The 16,822-nt window shown below is 38.4% G+C and overlaps 2 protein-coding genes across 2 annotated transcripts in view; both read right to left on the bottom strand.

Moving 5' to 3' along the window:
- The window catches only part of slc8a2a (solute carrier family 8 member 2a), a 32,539-nt gene extending 21,850 nt beyond the window's left edge, over positions 1-10,689 (bottom strand). Inside the window, exons 1-2 of the mRNA XM_061702046.1 lie at positions 10,601-10,689; positions 8,306-8,382 (exon numbers count right to left, since the gene is read on the bottom strand). The gene's annotated coding sequence lies outside the window, so the exon portion shown is untranslated. The remainder of the gene's footprint in view (positions 1-8,305; positions 8,383-10,600) is intronic.
- A 1,213-nt stretch (positions 10,690-11,902) lies between these two features.
- nccrp1 (P1, F-box associated domain containing) lies at positions 11,903-15,744 on the bottom strand. The gene is made up of 6 exons (XM_061702508.1): positions 15,580-15,744; positions 14,333-14,413; positions 14,162-14,258; positions 13,831-13,926; positions 12,286-12,424; positions 11,903-12,210 (listed from the first exon to the last, which is right to left on the bottom strand). Exons 1-6 carry the CDS (start codon positions 15,704-15,706, stop codon positions 12,064-12,066), a joined length of 687 nt encoding a protein of 228 aa, XP_061558492.1. The 5' UTR covers positions 15,707-15,744; the 3' UTR covers positions 11,903-12,063.
- Between the last annotated feature and the right edge of the window lie 1,078 nt (positions 15,745-16,822).

The raw sequence follows: 16,822 nt of genomic DNA, 5'->3' as shown, positions 1-16,822 counted from the left end.
TTCAAAAAAATTAACCATTAAGTACAGCTTGGTCTCGCCAGTCGAAACACTGAAAAAAATAAGGATATTGGAAAAGTATTGCTGATCTTGCATGCAGTCACAATTTTTTGACTGTTGCTGCAAAACGGAAGACACTGTAAAACTACAACTGAGTCGAGATTTTAAGGGATGCTAGTTGGCTGGTTGTGGTTGTGCGGTGTTATCTGGGAACAGCTCATATTCCCTGACCCTCTCTGACTTGGCCAATCTCTGTCAGCACTACCGATTACTGATTGCCTGGTATCATCTTACGTTGATACATGTACCATCCAAAAACGTTAGTACCTTTAATACAGTTGATGTGTACCCTAATGGATTGTTGGAATTTGTCAGCTGTCAACAGGTAGTGTGCAAATTTATGCACAATTATGTGTGTGTGTGTGTATATATATATATATATATATATATATATATATATATATATATATATATATACACACAGTTACAGTGCTGTAAAAAAATATTTGCCCCTTTCTCAAAACATTTTTTTTGCATACCTTTCCTATTTTAATGTTTAAGATCATCAAACAAAGATAACCCAAGTAAACATTAAATGCAGTTTTTAAATGGTGATTTTATTTATTAAGGGGAAATAAAATATTCAAAGCTACCTGGCCCATGTGTGCAAAAAAAAAAAATATATATATATATATATATATATATAATAATAAAAAATAATAAGGAATAACTACAAGGGGGGGGGGGGTAATAATAATCCCCCCTTGTTAAATCATAAATTAACTCTGGCTAAACACATTTCTGGGAAAGCTGAGTTCACTTTCACTTTCACCCCACCCAAGGCTGATCATCTCCAGACCTGTTTAATTAAGAAAACACTTAAACAGAACCTTTCTGACAAAATGAAGTCAGCCAAAAGGTGCAACAAAATACCATTATCCAAATAAATGCAAGAACAGATGAGAAAGTAATTGACATCTATCAGTCTGGTTATAAAGCCATTTCTAGTTTCAGGACTCCAGCGAACCAAGTTGAGAGACATTATCCACAAATGGAGAAAACACTGAAGAGTGGTGATCCTTCCCAGGAGTGGCCAGCCTACAAAAATTACCCCAAGAGCACAGTGGTTATCCATCTCAGAGGTCACAAAAGATCAATAACAAGATCCAAAGCACTGCAGGCCTCCCGTGCCTCAGTTCAGGTCAGTGTTCATGAGTCAGCAATAAGGAAGAGACTGGGCAAAAATGGCATCCATGGCAGAGTTCCAAGGCGAAAACCACTGCTGACCAAAAATAACATAAAGGCTTGTCTTATTTTGTCAAAAACAAAAACTGAAGGATTGCCAAGACTTTTGGGAGACTGGACTGGCGAGACGACAGTTGAACCTTTGTCTCGTTACAGCTGACGTAACAGCATTTCAGAAAAAGAACATCAAACCAACAGTCAAACGTGGTGGTGGTACTGTGATGATCTAGGGCTGCTTTCTACTTCAAGACCTGGACGACTCGCTGTGATTGATGGAACAATAAATTTCGCTCTTTACCAGAAAACCCTGAGGGAGAATGTTTAGCCATTAGGTCGAGATGTAGATTGATTCAAATAAACTGATCACAACAAAATCCCAGAAATATCGTGCTCGTACAGTAATTACCCACTCCTACAACACATTCTATATTGTATTGTGAAAAATAACTTTTTCGTTATTTTCTAAATCTTGTGTATTTCCTCTATAAATATTTTCCCCATGAGATTTATTGTTGAATTTGAGAAATACAAAATAAAATACGTACAGTATTGCAAAAGAATAACATCCTCTCAAGTTTCACACAAATCTTGGCAGAAAGACAGGCTTTCTGTTTCCTGACAAAGTAAAGAAATAGATCCTGCCCTTTAATAAGTAACTCGGGGCTTTGGCTAGATGTTATAGGCCTGTCAATGAAGCAGTTGAATCAGAGTGTAAGATGATCCACTGAGCCGTGCAGACACAAGACAGGCACACCGAATGGGCCAAACCACTAATCGGGCATTAGGGGTCAATGTGCTCAAATGAGAATTAAGCAGGAAATCGCACATGTTTGAATGATACCATTTAGGTTCTGGGGTTGGCACAAAAGGTGACAGGAGAAAATAAATGTTTCTACCATCACATTTTTATTTAATTGTGCACTAAAACTTTTTTTTTGTTTTTTTTTTTGCCACGTTAATGTGTCGCAAATCCAGTTCTTGTGTAATCGTACAAACCAAACAAAAGGGCTGAAACCAATACTGTACCTCTTGCCTTTGAGTCGTCATCACATGTAAAATAGTAACTGGGTTCCAAATCTTTAAATTGAATATTCACAAGTTGTGTGTTTAAAAATAGGTACTCTGGGTTGATAGGCAGATGAAAGTTGAAAAGATACTTTCACTGTGTGAACTATAGTCTGTCTCTAAACACGGAGTGAATCGCATTTGGATCAATGATGTACACTTGTTACAATGGTACTTATGGAAACCTCACTTCCGAAATGTTTCATGAATAATTATGTCTCTAAAGTTATATGTAGTAATTAGATATCTAGCAGCAGCAGTTACCATTACATTAACAGTTTCTAAGGCTAACTGCATGTAAACTGACTATGATTATGTGGCCCACCTCCAGCTGTCATCCTCGCACAAATCTCAAAGTTAACGATTAAAGATTATAAAGACATTATAAGACAGAATTTTCCATTGAGCACAATGACTGCAAATGTTTAGCAAGTTGGAGGTTTTCCACACAAATGTTTCGTTAGTCAATGGATACAGGACTGAACGTGAGAACACAGGGTCTCCCAGGAGGATTTGCACATCAGATTAAAGCTGAAACAAGAACCAGGCTGGGTTCCCACTGGGTTCTTTGCAATTATGTGATTGCAATATTGCTTTAAACACACATAAAAGGTGCAACTATAATAATATATGACCCCCCCCCCCCCCCAATATATATATATATATATATATATATATATATATATATATATATATATATATATAATTCTAGATGGCACAAGTAGTCTGTGTGAACTCAGCTAGACTTCAAGCAAATTGAAGAAAGGGGTATATGTTGGTCAAGGTTGTTAAATTTACTCCATACTTGAATGAAAATCCCTTGAATCACTGTCATGAGTTGGCTTTCAGTCTGCTGTATTTCATCTGTCCCTCAGTGTATTAATTACCCTCAGTGTATAAATGACCACTATCCATGTTTTTCAAGAAGGAAAACACAATGTGTCCACGACATCAAAACTGCTATCAATCTGGACAGCTATGCGAGCCCCATTGATCACAAGGTTTAGTTCACAGCATATCTGGTAATCAGGTAATAATTGTCTCTTAGTTCTTAATTCTCTCAGTTCATAGACTGTCTTTCCACACATGAAACCTTGTTTCTTCAGTTTCGTGTTATTTTTTTAAATGTCTTGCGGTTTTCTTGATAATAACAGTTATATTTAATAATACAATTAAGGTTATTTATTCTTCAGGTAAAATTCATTTAGTGGTACCAGGCATTAAAATGAACAAGGAATTGAAGAAACAAGGGTGGTCTAATATTTTTCTTTAATGACTGTATATCATACATATACTTCATATAGTTGTGCAATTCTATATACATACAAACACACACGCATATTTGTCAAAAAAATCATCTAAATATTTGATATTGATATTATATTACTAATGTAAAGAACTACACCGCTTATCCTCAATAGGCTCAAGGGTATGCTGCAGCACTAAGACTATTTGCATCAGCCATACTGCAAAAATAGAACATTTTAAATTAAGGTAACTAATTTAATTCATAGTCAACTCAGTGACAGGCCCAGTTTAGTTGTAGTCAAACTTTAAATATTGTTTATGCTATCAAATGAAAGGTTTAAAGGATACCTTTTGCTTCATCATGAAATTGAGTGATAAGATTTTCAGCAAAATTATATGCCTTTCATTCAAAAATGTCACTCTACGAAACTCACTCCTTGACATGTCATTTATATTTTAACGGTTCTAAGAATGTCTGGTAGAAGAAATCCTTTCTGCTGGCAATTGTGTAATATAATGCAGAGGGTCCAAATAATAAAAAAAAAAATCAAACACTGCAATTTGAATGCACTTAAAAAATATTGATCTTTTTCCTCAAGTGGCCACTGAAAATATAGAAACCCTCGTATTCACTTGTATTTGAGTGTTTTGATGTTTTTCTGTCTCACAGAGTTCAACTTATTTTTACGCCTGTGTGACAGGTAAGAACAATTGTTTCAAAATACAAACACTCGGATATGAGCCATTGTTTTTGAATAGAAATAAAAAATGTTCTCATTAATGTCATATATAACATGCAGAGGGGATTTTAGGTTTATAGCACCATAAATAATGCACTTTGAAACAGCAGAAGTGGTTTAAGGATTTTGTAGTTCAAAAAACTTTACAGGTTTTCTCCAAGTGAACAATCCATTTGTTTTTGTTTGTTTGCTTGTTTGTTTGTCTTTCATGTCCGTCACGCAGGTCAAAACGTTACAGATCCCCCCCCCCAAGAGTCTTCATGTGTATCTTTGATCGGCTAACTCCAAAGGACAAGACATGAGGTGGACAGAAAGGGTTTTTTGACAAGCCACTGACAGCCAGGATACAGCAGCTCCTGAGGTTTCAATTACATGACATACTTTGTCTGGCCATTGGCAACCGTCACCTTAGAAGGAACAATACTCTCCACTTTAGCTGGTGGAAAACTGTCAAACACAAACATTCAGGATGGATGTTTGACTAAATTCCCTTGATTGACTTTGGGTAAAATGATCGACTTTGGGTCAAATTAATTAGCATTATTTTTTTTTAAAATATATATAATTATGTGGATGACTGGTTAGAGCATCAGCCTCACAGTTCTGAGGACCCGGGTTCAATCCCCAGCTCCGCCTGTGTGGAGTTTGCATGTTCTCCCCGAGCCTGCGTGGGTTTTCTCCGGGCACTCCGGTTTCCTCCCAAATCCCAAAAACATGCATTAATTGACAACTCTAAATTGCCCGTAGGTGCGACTGTGAGTGCGAATGGTTGTTTGTTTGTAAGTGCCCTGCGATTGGCTGGCAACCAGTTCAGGGTGTACCCCGCCTCCTGCCCGATGACAGCTGGGATAGGCTCCAGCCCGCCCGCGACCCTAGTGAGGAGAAACGGTTCAGAAAATGGATGGATGGATAATTATGGCGGCACGGTGGCCGACTGGTTTGCACATCCACTTCACAGTTCTGAGGACTGGGATTCAAATCCCGGCCCCGCCTGTGTGGAGTTGGCATGTTCTCCCCGTGCCTGCGTGGGTTTTCTCCGGGTACTCCGGTTTCCTCCCACATCCCAAAAAACATGCATGGTAGGTTGATTGAAAAACTTTAAATTGCCCATAGGTGCGAATGGGTGCTTGTTTATATGTGCCCTGCGATTGGCTGGCGACCAGTTCGGGGTGTACCCGCCTCTCGCCCGAAGATAGCTGGGATAGGCTCCAGCACGTCCGCGACCCTAGTGAGGATAAGCGGAATGGAAGATGAATGAATGAATTAATTAATATTTTCATTATGTTGATAGTTTTTAAAAAATCTGTCCGAATCACCAACAGCATTTCTGCTGGGTGAAACTGAGTACAGTTCTCCTTTTTGCCTCACTTTCTTTTAGATGCTAGTAACATCAAAATCCACACAACTGACAGTATTGTTAAAGATAAATGAGTCAACTACTAATCGTTTATTACACCCATTTCTAGACAGCATACAGTACATTTGGATAAAGAATGGTGTGAACCCAAAATTTGGCCGACTCCAATTGACAATCATTTATCTTTGGGTGGATGATTTTTGAGCTTCACAGTTGTGAATACTTATTACCCAGCCTTAGGCAACATATTTCCTACCAAGAGAAACACAAAAGTCAATCAGTTTGTGTACTAGTGCCATTTATTGTTCAGCGTGGTCATCGGAATTACAGGCATAAGCCTAGTTTAGAACAAACAAAATATTAACAAAAGGTGTGGAGGCAGCCGGCAGACTTACGGCAATGAAAACAAAACAGACTACCACAGGAAAGACTACTTTTATATGGTTACTGACATGATTTATTCTCTCCACTTTTCAACACTTTTCGGTGAAGTTTCCGTTTTCAAACACTCAGTAAAATTCAGCAATCTTAGGCAAAAATTATGTCTGTCTGTGCCGGTGCCAGGTGGCAACGATGCTCCTTTCAGCTCGTTTTAAAGTGCGGATTCAAGAAGAAAGAGTGACTTGTGGTTACATGCTAAATGGTACAAGGCGAGTGGTAAAGAGATCACCTTCCAGCTCTCTATAATTTGTTAAGCGCAAGAACATTTTAATTTTTGTGAAAAGTTTCCGCCTGGTAATGGTGCCGCTCAAAGGGAGGGGGAAAAAAACAAAAACAAAACATTGTTTAATGCAAAATTTCGGCTTTCTTTAGTGCATGTAAATGACTGACTATCGTTTCTCAGTCATTTAATGCAATCACAGCGAAGCCACTTATTACAATCTCATTAACAACACTGGTGCATAAACCTAAAATGAATTATTAACATAATACCCTGACTTGAACTACATGATCCCCATATTATATTGCATATATGAGAGGCTTTTGACCAGGGGTGTCAATCATACGGCCCACAGGCCAAAACCTGCCTATACGGCCCTGTGTAACGGGGTTACTATGATAAGAGTAATACCACTTTTTCAGATGGGTTTTGGTGTATTTGATGAATCAAAACACACAACACAGCGTCAAAGAGGTTTGAACTTTCAATAGTACCAGTGTATTTTACAATACAGTTGTGTCAAATTAAATCTGTGGTTTTAGTGTATAAATGTGCAATTAAATGTTAGTCGGCAATTAACTAAAAAAAAAGAGTCTGGTTTAGTGGAATCATATTGTCCATGTCTTTGCAATGCAATATCAATATGTTTTAATTATGTATGTTTGAGGTACAACGTTATTTGGATGTCAGGTGATAAATTTCTGAGAGCTTTAACTTGTTTTTTAACTTTCATTTGAAAATTGAGTTCAAATAATTCCTAGATCTTGATAAGATGATTTAATTTAAAAATGCAGTGCTGTACTATATTTTTGAGTTCCAAATACCTGTGCCTTAATATTGTGTGCCTTTATAAGCAATCAATTAAGTAAGAACAATCACTGTGATCAGTTATAATGCAGAGAGGTTGATTGATTGATTGATTATTTTCTTATCCAGGTAAGGCAATTGAAAACAGACTCTCATTTGCAATGCTGACCAGGCAGCAGACAGTGGAAATGAGATAAGCTGCAAAAAAAATGTTTTTCTGAAGAAACATAAGGTTGTTGTTAATGTTTTGAAAAAGGATAGTTATTTATGATTAACCTAAAATACTTTATTTCAGCAACTCATTTATTTACATGAATTATGCTATGATTTTACTGGTCTGACATCAAATTGGGCTGTATGTGGCCCCTGACCTATAGTCCGTTTGACAACGCTGCTTTTGACAATTCAAAAAAAAAAAAAAAATGTAAATACTACTATCCATCAATAAGAGCTAACCGAGCAATCTCCTTAAGGATAAGATAAAGCAGAGGCTTTAAAATGTCTTGACTCAAATCAAGGAGATGAAATGTTTTCAGTGGGGGAGACAAGTACACCGTTTCACTGATTGATCCAGGGCGAAATGTGAGAGAAACGTGAGGTATAGTATAGCCCTTTGTCCCGTGGCACCTGAAATGGCACGTGTATCATTGCCTGTATACAATGCTGCAGCATTGGTTTACTTGGTCTGTTACAGTGCGGGCGGGGTGAGACGGTGGTCTTGCGTTTCAGAATAAGTAGTAGGCGAGCTTTTGTGGTGAACTTTTTTGATTTCACCCTCTGAGCCGCAGTACATGTTGTCTTGTCTCCTTTTCATGTGTTCGGTCGTTAATCAGAGAATTTGCCACAATTAAGCGCCAAACAGTGTGTTTTAGTCTGTTCCGTAGTGATCATCTTTATATTCATCTATTCTAAATAGTTTTAAATGGCCAGCAGAATACTCCATGTTCTTTTATCTGCCACTGTGTGTAAATCAGGACTTTAAAAGATTTCATCATCAACTTGAAATTCAGCCATCAGAAAATGTCAGGGAATCATTTACAGTATTAGATGTGCTGTACATGAGCATTGGTATACAGTATCATTAAACAGTAATGTAAAGACATACTGTTGATTCGAAGGAGGCTGCCAAAAGAACTACGGCTGACAATAAGAAATCAAAAATAAAAATTAGGCTGAGCTACTTACTGTCTCAATCATGGGTTGTAGTTGTACCAGGATGGATGGGTGATGTACAATCTCACCAGCCACAACATTAGGTAAACCTGCACAGTACAATGAGATCGAACACAGCAGCATTACAGTATAGTCAATTCAGACGTAAAGAGTGTCATGCAGTTGTGACTGACACTGTCAGAAAAGTATTGATGGACCAATATGTGTATTATTTTGGCATCACACTGACAGGCGTTTCTTTAATTTCGTGTGACTCTCATTTCGCTGAATAAGCTAAGCAGAACAAAATCCCTTTCGGGGATGTAGCGTTGTTAATTTTAAGATGTATGGGTGACCACACAGGGCAGCGTGGCGACATCGCGGTTAGCCGGTCTGCCTCACAGTTGTGAGGTTTGAGTTTCAAATCTCAGCTCCTGCCTTCCTGTGTGGAGGCTGCGTGGGTTTTCTCTGCGTACGCGGTCATCCTTCCACATTCCAAAAACCTGCATGTTATGTTAATTGAATACTCTAAATCCAGTATGAACTTAGCACAGCTCAGTGCGCCGTCGGCCAACCGATTCATTGTGTATGTGCTGCCGCGATGCTACGACAGAAAAACACAAGTTTTTTTTTTTTTTTTTTTTTGATTGGGTCAGCACATGTCTAACGGGACTTGTCGCCTGTTACTGGCTCACAGAGTTCACTGCTGCGAGTACAACTTTAACTTTCGTTAGCAGTTAGCATATTGGCGAGACTTTGCCAGCTGTAGAAGCCGAGATTGGAGGAAAATAGTGTGTTCCAAGTTTGCTGGTAAATATAAGTGGACAGTGAAAATTGGCAATTCAAAGGAGAATTTAAAAAAAAAAAAAAAAAAAAAAAAAAAAAAAAAACAGTCTCCCATTCTCCCCCCCTCTGCACAAGACCACGTGTCCCAATATGCCTTTAATGAAGAGTTCCAATTTGAAACAACATTCTGAGATGAACCGAAGCAATTTTGAGGTAATTTCCTCCAAAAATAAATGCACTGAAATTATCAAGCTGCAAGCAGGATTCTTGTCACATCTATGACACACACAACAACAACAACAATAACAACAACAACAACAACAACAACAACAAAGCAGAGTGCTGACTTTGAGTGGTGTAGACTTTGGGAAAGGACAAGAAGCAGAAATATTTGTTCCTTCTTTCTTGTGGTTTCTTTGTGTTTATATTTCAAATGAAATGTGTTCTTAATTATCTCCTGATATATTTGTTTTGGATTCATGGACAGGGGTCCTGTTTTGTTTGATACGACAATTTTATCCAGCCATCCATTCTCTGACCGCTTATCCTCACGAGGGTCACGGGTGTGCTGGAGCCTATCCCAGCTGACTTTTGGACGGGAGGCAGGAGACTCACTGAACTAGTCGCAAGCCAATCACAAGGCGCATACAGACAAACAACCGTTCATGCCTACGGAGAATTTAGAGTTCAATTAACCTACCATGCATGATTTTTGGAATGTGGGAGGAAACTGGAGTAACGGAGAAAACCCATGCAGGCACGGGGTGAACATGCAAAGTCAACAAAGGTAGGCCGGAGCCCAGATTTGAACCCATGACCTCTGAACAGTGAGCCAGATGTGCTGTAACCAGTCGTCCATTTTATTTTTGTTTTGTATTTCTTTAATCATATTACAGTCTTATCGCATGTGACCGACCTCAATAAAAAAAAAAAAAAAAGACCCTCGACTCGTCGGAAAATGTTGTTGTGGGCCCTTTTTTGAGTAAATTGTCCATAGGTTTGAAGTTGAACGTGAATGATTGCTTGTACTGTACACTTGCGACCAGTCCTGGGTGTCGCCTTGCCTCTCGCCCAAAGTCAGCTGGGATATGCTCCAGTTCAACCTAAACTATGAGGACAAGCGTAATACAAAAAAAAAAAAAAAAAAAAAGTGTACCGTGTAAAGTTTTGTTTAAAAACTTTGCCTATTAAACCCTAAACAATCTTTGTAATGTAGTATATTTCAATAGTACTGTCTCCCACCCTTTGACCCTCTCAAAGGAGGTCTGGTTTCAGTACTATTGAAATATACTACAGTAACGGCAGCACTTGTGTGCCTAAGTTGTAGCCAGTGAGTGTGCACTGTCCAGATAAAAAGCAAAAGGTACATTTAAACAGTGAAAGACAAAATATTGGTCAAACTCTGTAAACACTTACTACTATGAAATATTCGGGCAGGTGATGCTGTTGGGGAATGTGGGCCTAGCTAGTTGTCTCAAAATGGTTTTGGTTTCACCTCCGTATATCATCACCTCTTACGTTTACGTCGGTTGAGTCTCTTACCTTCTTGTTAACGGCACAGCTCCAGTTGAAGGTGATATTGCTTCTAAAAACGTATGAAGTCTGAAGCCTGGTCTCTCGATCCCCGTCTCGACACACGCGAACACGCCTGAGTCAACTTTCCCGTGAACGCAACATTGGTGATGCTTGGAGCCCACGCGGCAGGTCACGTGACACCTTGACTGTCTCCTCCCAGTCGTCCCAACTGAGTTTGGGTCATCGCGTATGATTTCCAGTAAAATGTCACCACGACTCAAATGTAATAGTCGTGTAACGATTTCAATGACTTCCTCAAAGTCACATAACTAATTACATTTGATTACTTTTCATAATTTTGAATGAATGTATGAAGTATTTCAACCATAGATTATTATTTCAGAATAACCCACATATTTGTTCTATACACAAATAATGTATTGATTAAAAACATGATGAAATTTAAATCAATGTTTGTTTGTAATGTGTTTGTGTGTTTTAGAAATGTGTTGCAATGTGTTGGTTGATGTTCAAAACTATGATACCATGTTGACCTGATGACAAATGCACACAGTTTATATAATAGCGCTCCATATGAGAACCCAGATGGCATTAATGTTCCATAAAAAAATTCTAAATTATAAAGATTAAACTGTTCAAAAAATTACCATAATTTAGAAGTCTAACTCAGTCTAACCTTTTCAAAATCTCAGATAAACTAATAGATTGAACTACAATACAATACAATAATGGGTAAAACTGTCACGTTTGAGACTGTGGCAGAATGGCACATGACCAGAGTGAGCCAATAACAACCGCCGGCTTCAGAAGGAGGAAGTGGACTGGGGGGGAAAAAAAACAATTTGATCAATCCAAGCTTCTGCTGCAATTTTTACTTACTTTTCACTAAAATTGTAACTGTAACCGTAAACATAACTAAAAAGCAACTCGTTTAATGACCTATTTTCATAGATTTACAGTCTGTCGCTTGAAAAACTGTTCCGTGTCAAGGATAGTTTGCTTTAAGGCAGGGTTACTCCGAAATTATTTAAATACCACAAAATCTTGAGGGCAAGGGCCAAGAATTAAACTGTTCAGTAGTAACTTCTGCTATAAACAAGATGCATTGACTGTAATGCCACAGAAAAGGATGCATGAAGGTTAAAGACAACATGTATCCATATGCATTTAGTTTTTGGGCATATAATATCATATACGGTACACAGAATCATGCACATTTTAATGTGGACGTATGTATATGGTTTGAAAAATGACATGCAAAAAAAATAAAATCTGTGAATGGAAGAATGAATGGAACTTGTTTCAATGTTTGAGACAAAAGCATGTACACTATTTATTTTCAATTCTGACATGGGTACGGCTGGGCCAGCAATGTCTTGTCCCAGAGCATCCATTGAATCATCATTTAAAAAGTAAGAATTCACAATCTGAGGTTGTGAGTACATTTCAGCAGCCTTTCCAGAAAAGGTCTATGAGCTGGTTTTGATAGGGTTGACAACGACTGAGCTGCCAGTAAACATGGTGGGGAAGAATGACATCATGAATTTGTTCTTCAGTCTGTGCAAGAAGTGAACGTACCTCACTCCCGGGCCGTAGCCAGAGAACACGTGCGACACCTATGGGTGAACAGAGGGACATGCAATGAAAATCAGATGCAAAAGGAACAGACAGACAGAACAAAAGGAGCCTACCTCCTTCCATGTGTGGGAATAGGTGCTCAGATCCTCAGTGGGGTTGATAGAGTGCTCTGAGATCACCGTGCTTTGGTCTGCGCCCAATAACTTCACATGTAGTTGGTAGATCGACTGATGCACTTGACTCTCCTCATACCTGGTGCAATAACGTGAAGTTAATGTTGACGTTTAAATAAGGCATCGACATTTTTATTTTATATCGAGATGAAGACGGAGAGAGAACACGGATCAAATGATCAATAGGGATGGAGAGTTAATTAAAACATTTTTAAAAAATTCAATTTTGGTTCACAATGTTAGAGGAATATTCATTTAAAAAGTACTACTGCAATCATTGTAATTCTACTTTGCAGGTCTGTTCAAATTGCCGTCTAATTTAAGTGTTGACAACAAAACCCCATCTTAAAATAGAAGGGGGGAACCTTTATAAAGGGAGCTCATTGTATGTTTGTAACCTCAGATAAACATCTTTTACAGTGCCATAAAAAAGTACTTAGCCCATTTTTATTTATCCATCTATCTTTTTCTTTGTTTTGCATATTTACCACACTTTAATTTTTTTTAGATCATCAAGCCAATTTTATTATTTGACAAAGACAACCCGAATAAATACGAAATTAAGTGTCTGCATCTGAATTTTATCAAGGGAAAAAAAAAATCTGGCCCGACGTGAAAAATAAATGTCTCCCCACCCTTTATTAAATCATCAGTTAACTGTGATTAAACACAGTTTTTGGGAAGATGAGTTCAATTTTACTGGCCACACCCAGGCCTAATTCCCGGCAGATTTATTCAGTCACGTAATCTTAAATAGTGCCTGTCAGACAAAGTGAAGTGGGCTACAAGATCTAAAAAAGAAACACACCACGCCACAATCCGATGTGCATGAATGTGCAGATACAAGAATGTCTTTTTGATTTCAGCCAATATGACAATAATGGAACAGTCCACCCTGCAGAATGACACCATGCTTCTATTTGTCATTCTCCATGAACCGGAAAGTAGACCGCTGACTAACAAAAACATTGGAAGGCAACACTTCACTTTCTTACACTTTAGTAACAGTGACACACCTAGTTATGTATGATCAGAATTAGAATTGAAAAAAAAAACAAGAATTGCAACTTTTGCGTAGCACTGTACGTGCCAGGGTTATATACTTTCTATTCATTAATCTATTTCTACCACTTATCCTGTTTCTATATACTGTATTGTACAATGCATATGTTTTATGGTGTGCACACTGATTCAGCCATTTTGTGTGTTTTCACTTTCACCGCTAATATACAGTACCTGTTTTTTTCCCTCTCTCTCTTAATTCCTTGCCCAGAAAGGGCTACAAACACAAACACTGAATGCCTGAACTGCTAAAAAGTAATGGATTAATACAAACTTAAATAGTATATTTATGTACAAAATCTGAACACACTTTTATGACATGCAGTCATTTGGAATGTGCCTAGCAACCAGGCTGGTCAGGCATGTGATAATGTTGTAATGCTAATGTTCCATTGCGTGTGCTTGAGGCGATTGTTCACTTACCAGTCGTGAATCACTATTTCCGGTTGAAAATCATCCAGCAGCTCTTCCCATAGCCCCTCTGCCTTTAAGTCCACAGTCTGCTCCAGGGAGAACCAGCTGAGAAGAAAGAGAAAGAGGGAGAAAGAGAGAGAGAGAGAGAGAATATTTTACTATCAGCTTACTATGACTCTGACCTGAGCTCAGGAAAAAAAAAAGAAATTATAATCATAATTTGATGGTCTCAAAGTCAAAAGTGAAAGTTGTTTGTGAATAATTATGTTCAGAAAGTAAAACAATGAATAGAAATTCAGTCCAATGGTCCTTTTAACATCTGCTCCACAATGAGACTTACCTATAGTGAGGCAAAGCACAGATAACAGCCCCTTCTGGAATACCACTGCTATCATAAGGGAGAACTTCTGTGTTTGTGGTCCAGCCACTGAAGTCACCTGGAAATTCAACTTTAGATGGTTCAATTTTTCTCACACGTTTGTCAAACATGCCAATCAGTCCCATTTCCTACCTTCTGGTTGAAAAATCGGAGGGCCGTCCATGGGCACTTCAGGCAGCTCAGGTTCAGGTGGAGCTATATCTTTACTCAATCCTATGCAATGTTGAGGACAAAGTGTGAAAACACCACACCTGCGGATTTAGTCCACAGCAAACATTATAAAGCCCTGTCTGTCTGACAAAGTTGCTGGGTGTGCCTCAGTGTTAAAAGCGCATTATATTACTGCGCATTAATCTTACACTTGCACCCTAGTAGACTTTCAGGATAAACATCCAATATTGATGATTCCTTTATAATAATGAGTAAATAGGAATCTTTTCCGTTTGCAACCAACTAGTGATGGGCATGCGACGAAATGTCTTTAATCGACAATACAGCAGATATGAGACTATATATTTTCACTAACCCTAACAAATGAAGTGATCAATTAATGTTTTTTTTTTTTTTTTTTTAAGTTTTAGATTTATTCGTATAGCCCCTAATCACAAGAGTATCAAAGGCCTTAACAAGCTCACAGTTGACAAACTTCCCAGGGGTCCTAATAAAAGGTCTCGGACATTCTTCTGTCAAAATAGAATTAAATTACTGCAGTGAAGGAATACAGGGATTTTTCTGGTTGTAGCCAAGCAGTGCTTTCCATTTACCTCCAGTTGCTTAAAGACAGGTTCATCAACAATCAATTCCACACAACAGTCTGAATTTTGGTCATTTAATCGATTACTATCCCCATTCTTAAAGCGAACCTATTTTAAACTGCTCAGTTGCAAGTATTGCGATGATGTCGAGAATACAAAACCTAAGGACCTACTACAATAGCCATTACATACGTTTTTAGTCTTGAAAGTCTTTAAACTTAAGTTTTTAATTGAGAACTGTGACAATTATTATTATTATTTATTTTTTTGCAAGATATATTTGAAGAGCAGCAAAGCAATCTCGAAATATATTGTGTGCCACAGTGCCAGTATTAAGTGCATCTAAAACCAGACCCTTATGTTCATATTACGTTTTCTGATTTTAAAATACAATAACTATTCAAAGAAAGCTTTTGGTCCAAACCACAATTATTTTACAAGCCCTAAATCTCATTTCGATGAACTGCTTGGTAATAAAGACAACTGACAATAGTGTGATAGGACATTCCATATGGTTGGACCTTCACGGGAGCCAAGAGAGACTCAAAATGAAAAATCAGCTATTTCTACACGAGACTGCTCTTGCTGTCAGCGGGGTCTTGTTCAATTCTGTTGCTATGGTACCGTGAGGAGTAGGGTTCTTGAGCAGATTTCTCCCAAATGGTTTGGCTTCATCAACGGACTTCCAGTCCAGGCTCTGCGGCATCGGCAAGCCCTGCAGATCCCACTCATCCTGACAGGCGGCACTCATGTTTCGGCAAGTAGTGCGTGCGGTGTTTCAACGAGGAAGTACGTTGGAACATTTATTGCACACCACACCCAGGGTGTTGCAAGGTCAGCCAGGCTGCGCAAGCTGCTGACTGGGCCCTTAAAGGCACAGTAAGCTTTTACGTCAAGAGGCTCTCATCTGTTTGGTTTTTTTATACTATGTATAGGCTGTGTGATATGCAGTGGTTTAGTAGGGAAGGGGTTGGGGTACAGCCTGCGGGCAAGGGTTTTGTCAGAGGGGCTGTAGTTGGCGTCCCCTCGGACTACATAGTCGCCAAAACGGGGGAGAGAGAAGGGTGAGCTGATTTCAAATTTCTGTACAATTCACCTTACTCCTCTTCTTTTATTTGATTGTTTATATTAATTTCATTCTCCTTTCATTTTAACAGGGACATGTTTTGCCCAACCAACTTTCTCCAGTATTTGGGATGTAATATTTTCTCTATGGTGCCTCAGTAAACATGTGAAATATGAATGAAAATCATCCACAAATTCTCAAGTCAGAGATGTTTTTCTGCCGAGCGGCCTGAAATCATTTCTCGACATCACTAGCGAAGATCCCCGCCTACCTCTTCACTCTGAGCCAGCGCTGTCAACATAACAAACACGTGTTCTCCCACAAGTGGGTCTTCTACACAGAGGCAACCAATCAGACGAATGGGGGCGGTCTCAGCCAAATATGGACAAAGCAGATACAAAACCGGGTCAACTGGACGTAGTTGTCTGAGGGGCCTTTTCTGGACACTAGTATGACAAAACCAAGGTTTTTTTCTTTTTAAATTAAATTGACACTTTTATACTAAGTCCATGTTAGAGAGTCACTATAGGGAGGTTTAAATATCCAAAATACAGGACCTTTAATATAATTATATTGAAGGTGAATTGCACTACCACCCTGCCCCCCCCAAAAAAGAAGAAAAAAAAGAATATAATAATATGGATATATATATATATATATATATATATATAAACTGTGCTGTATTGAAGCGCAAAACCTTAAAAAACAATTGGTGGGAGTATGATTCATTGGATTCGCATTCAAGGGATTCCTAATCTTTGCTACACAATATTATTACTGTAATTAGAGTATATTAATACT

The sequence above is a fragment of the Phycodurus eques genome, chromosome 17, assembly GCF_024500275.1.
Source record: "Phycodurus eques isolate BA_2022a chromosome 17, UOR_Pequ_1.1, whole genome shotgun sequence".
NCBI classification, from domain to species: domain Eukaryota; kingdom Metazoa; phylum Chordata; class Actinopteri; order Syngnathiformes; family Syngnathidae; genus Phycodurus; species Phycodurus eques.
Note: the sequence above shows the minus strand (reverse complement) of the source record. Positions and strands in the feature narration are given on the sequence as shown.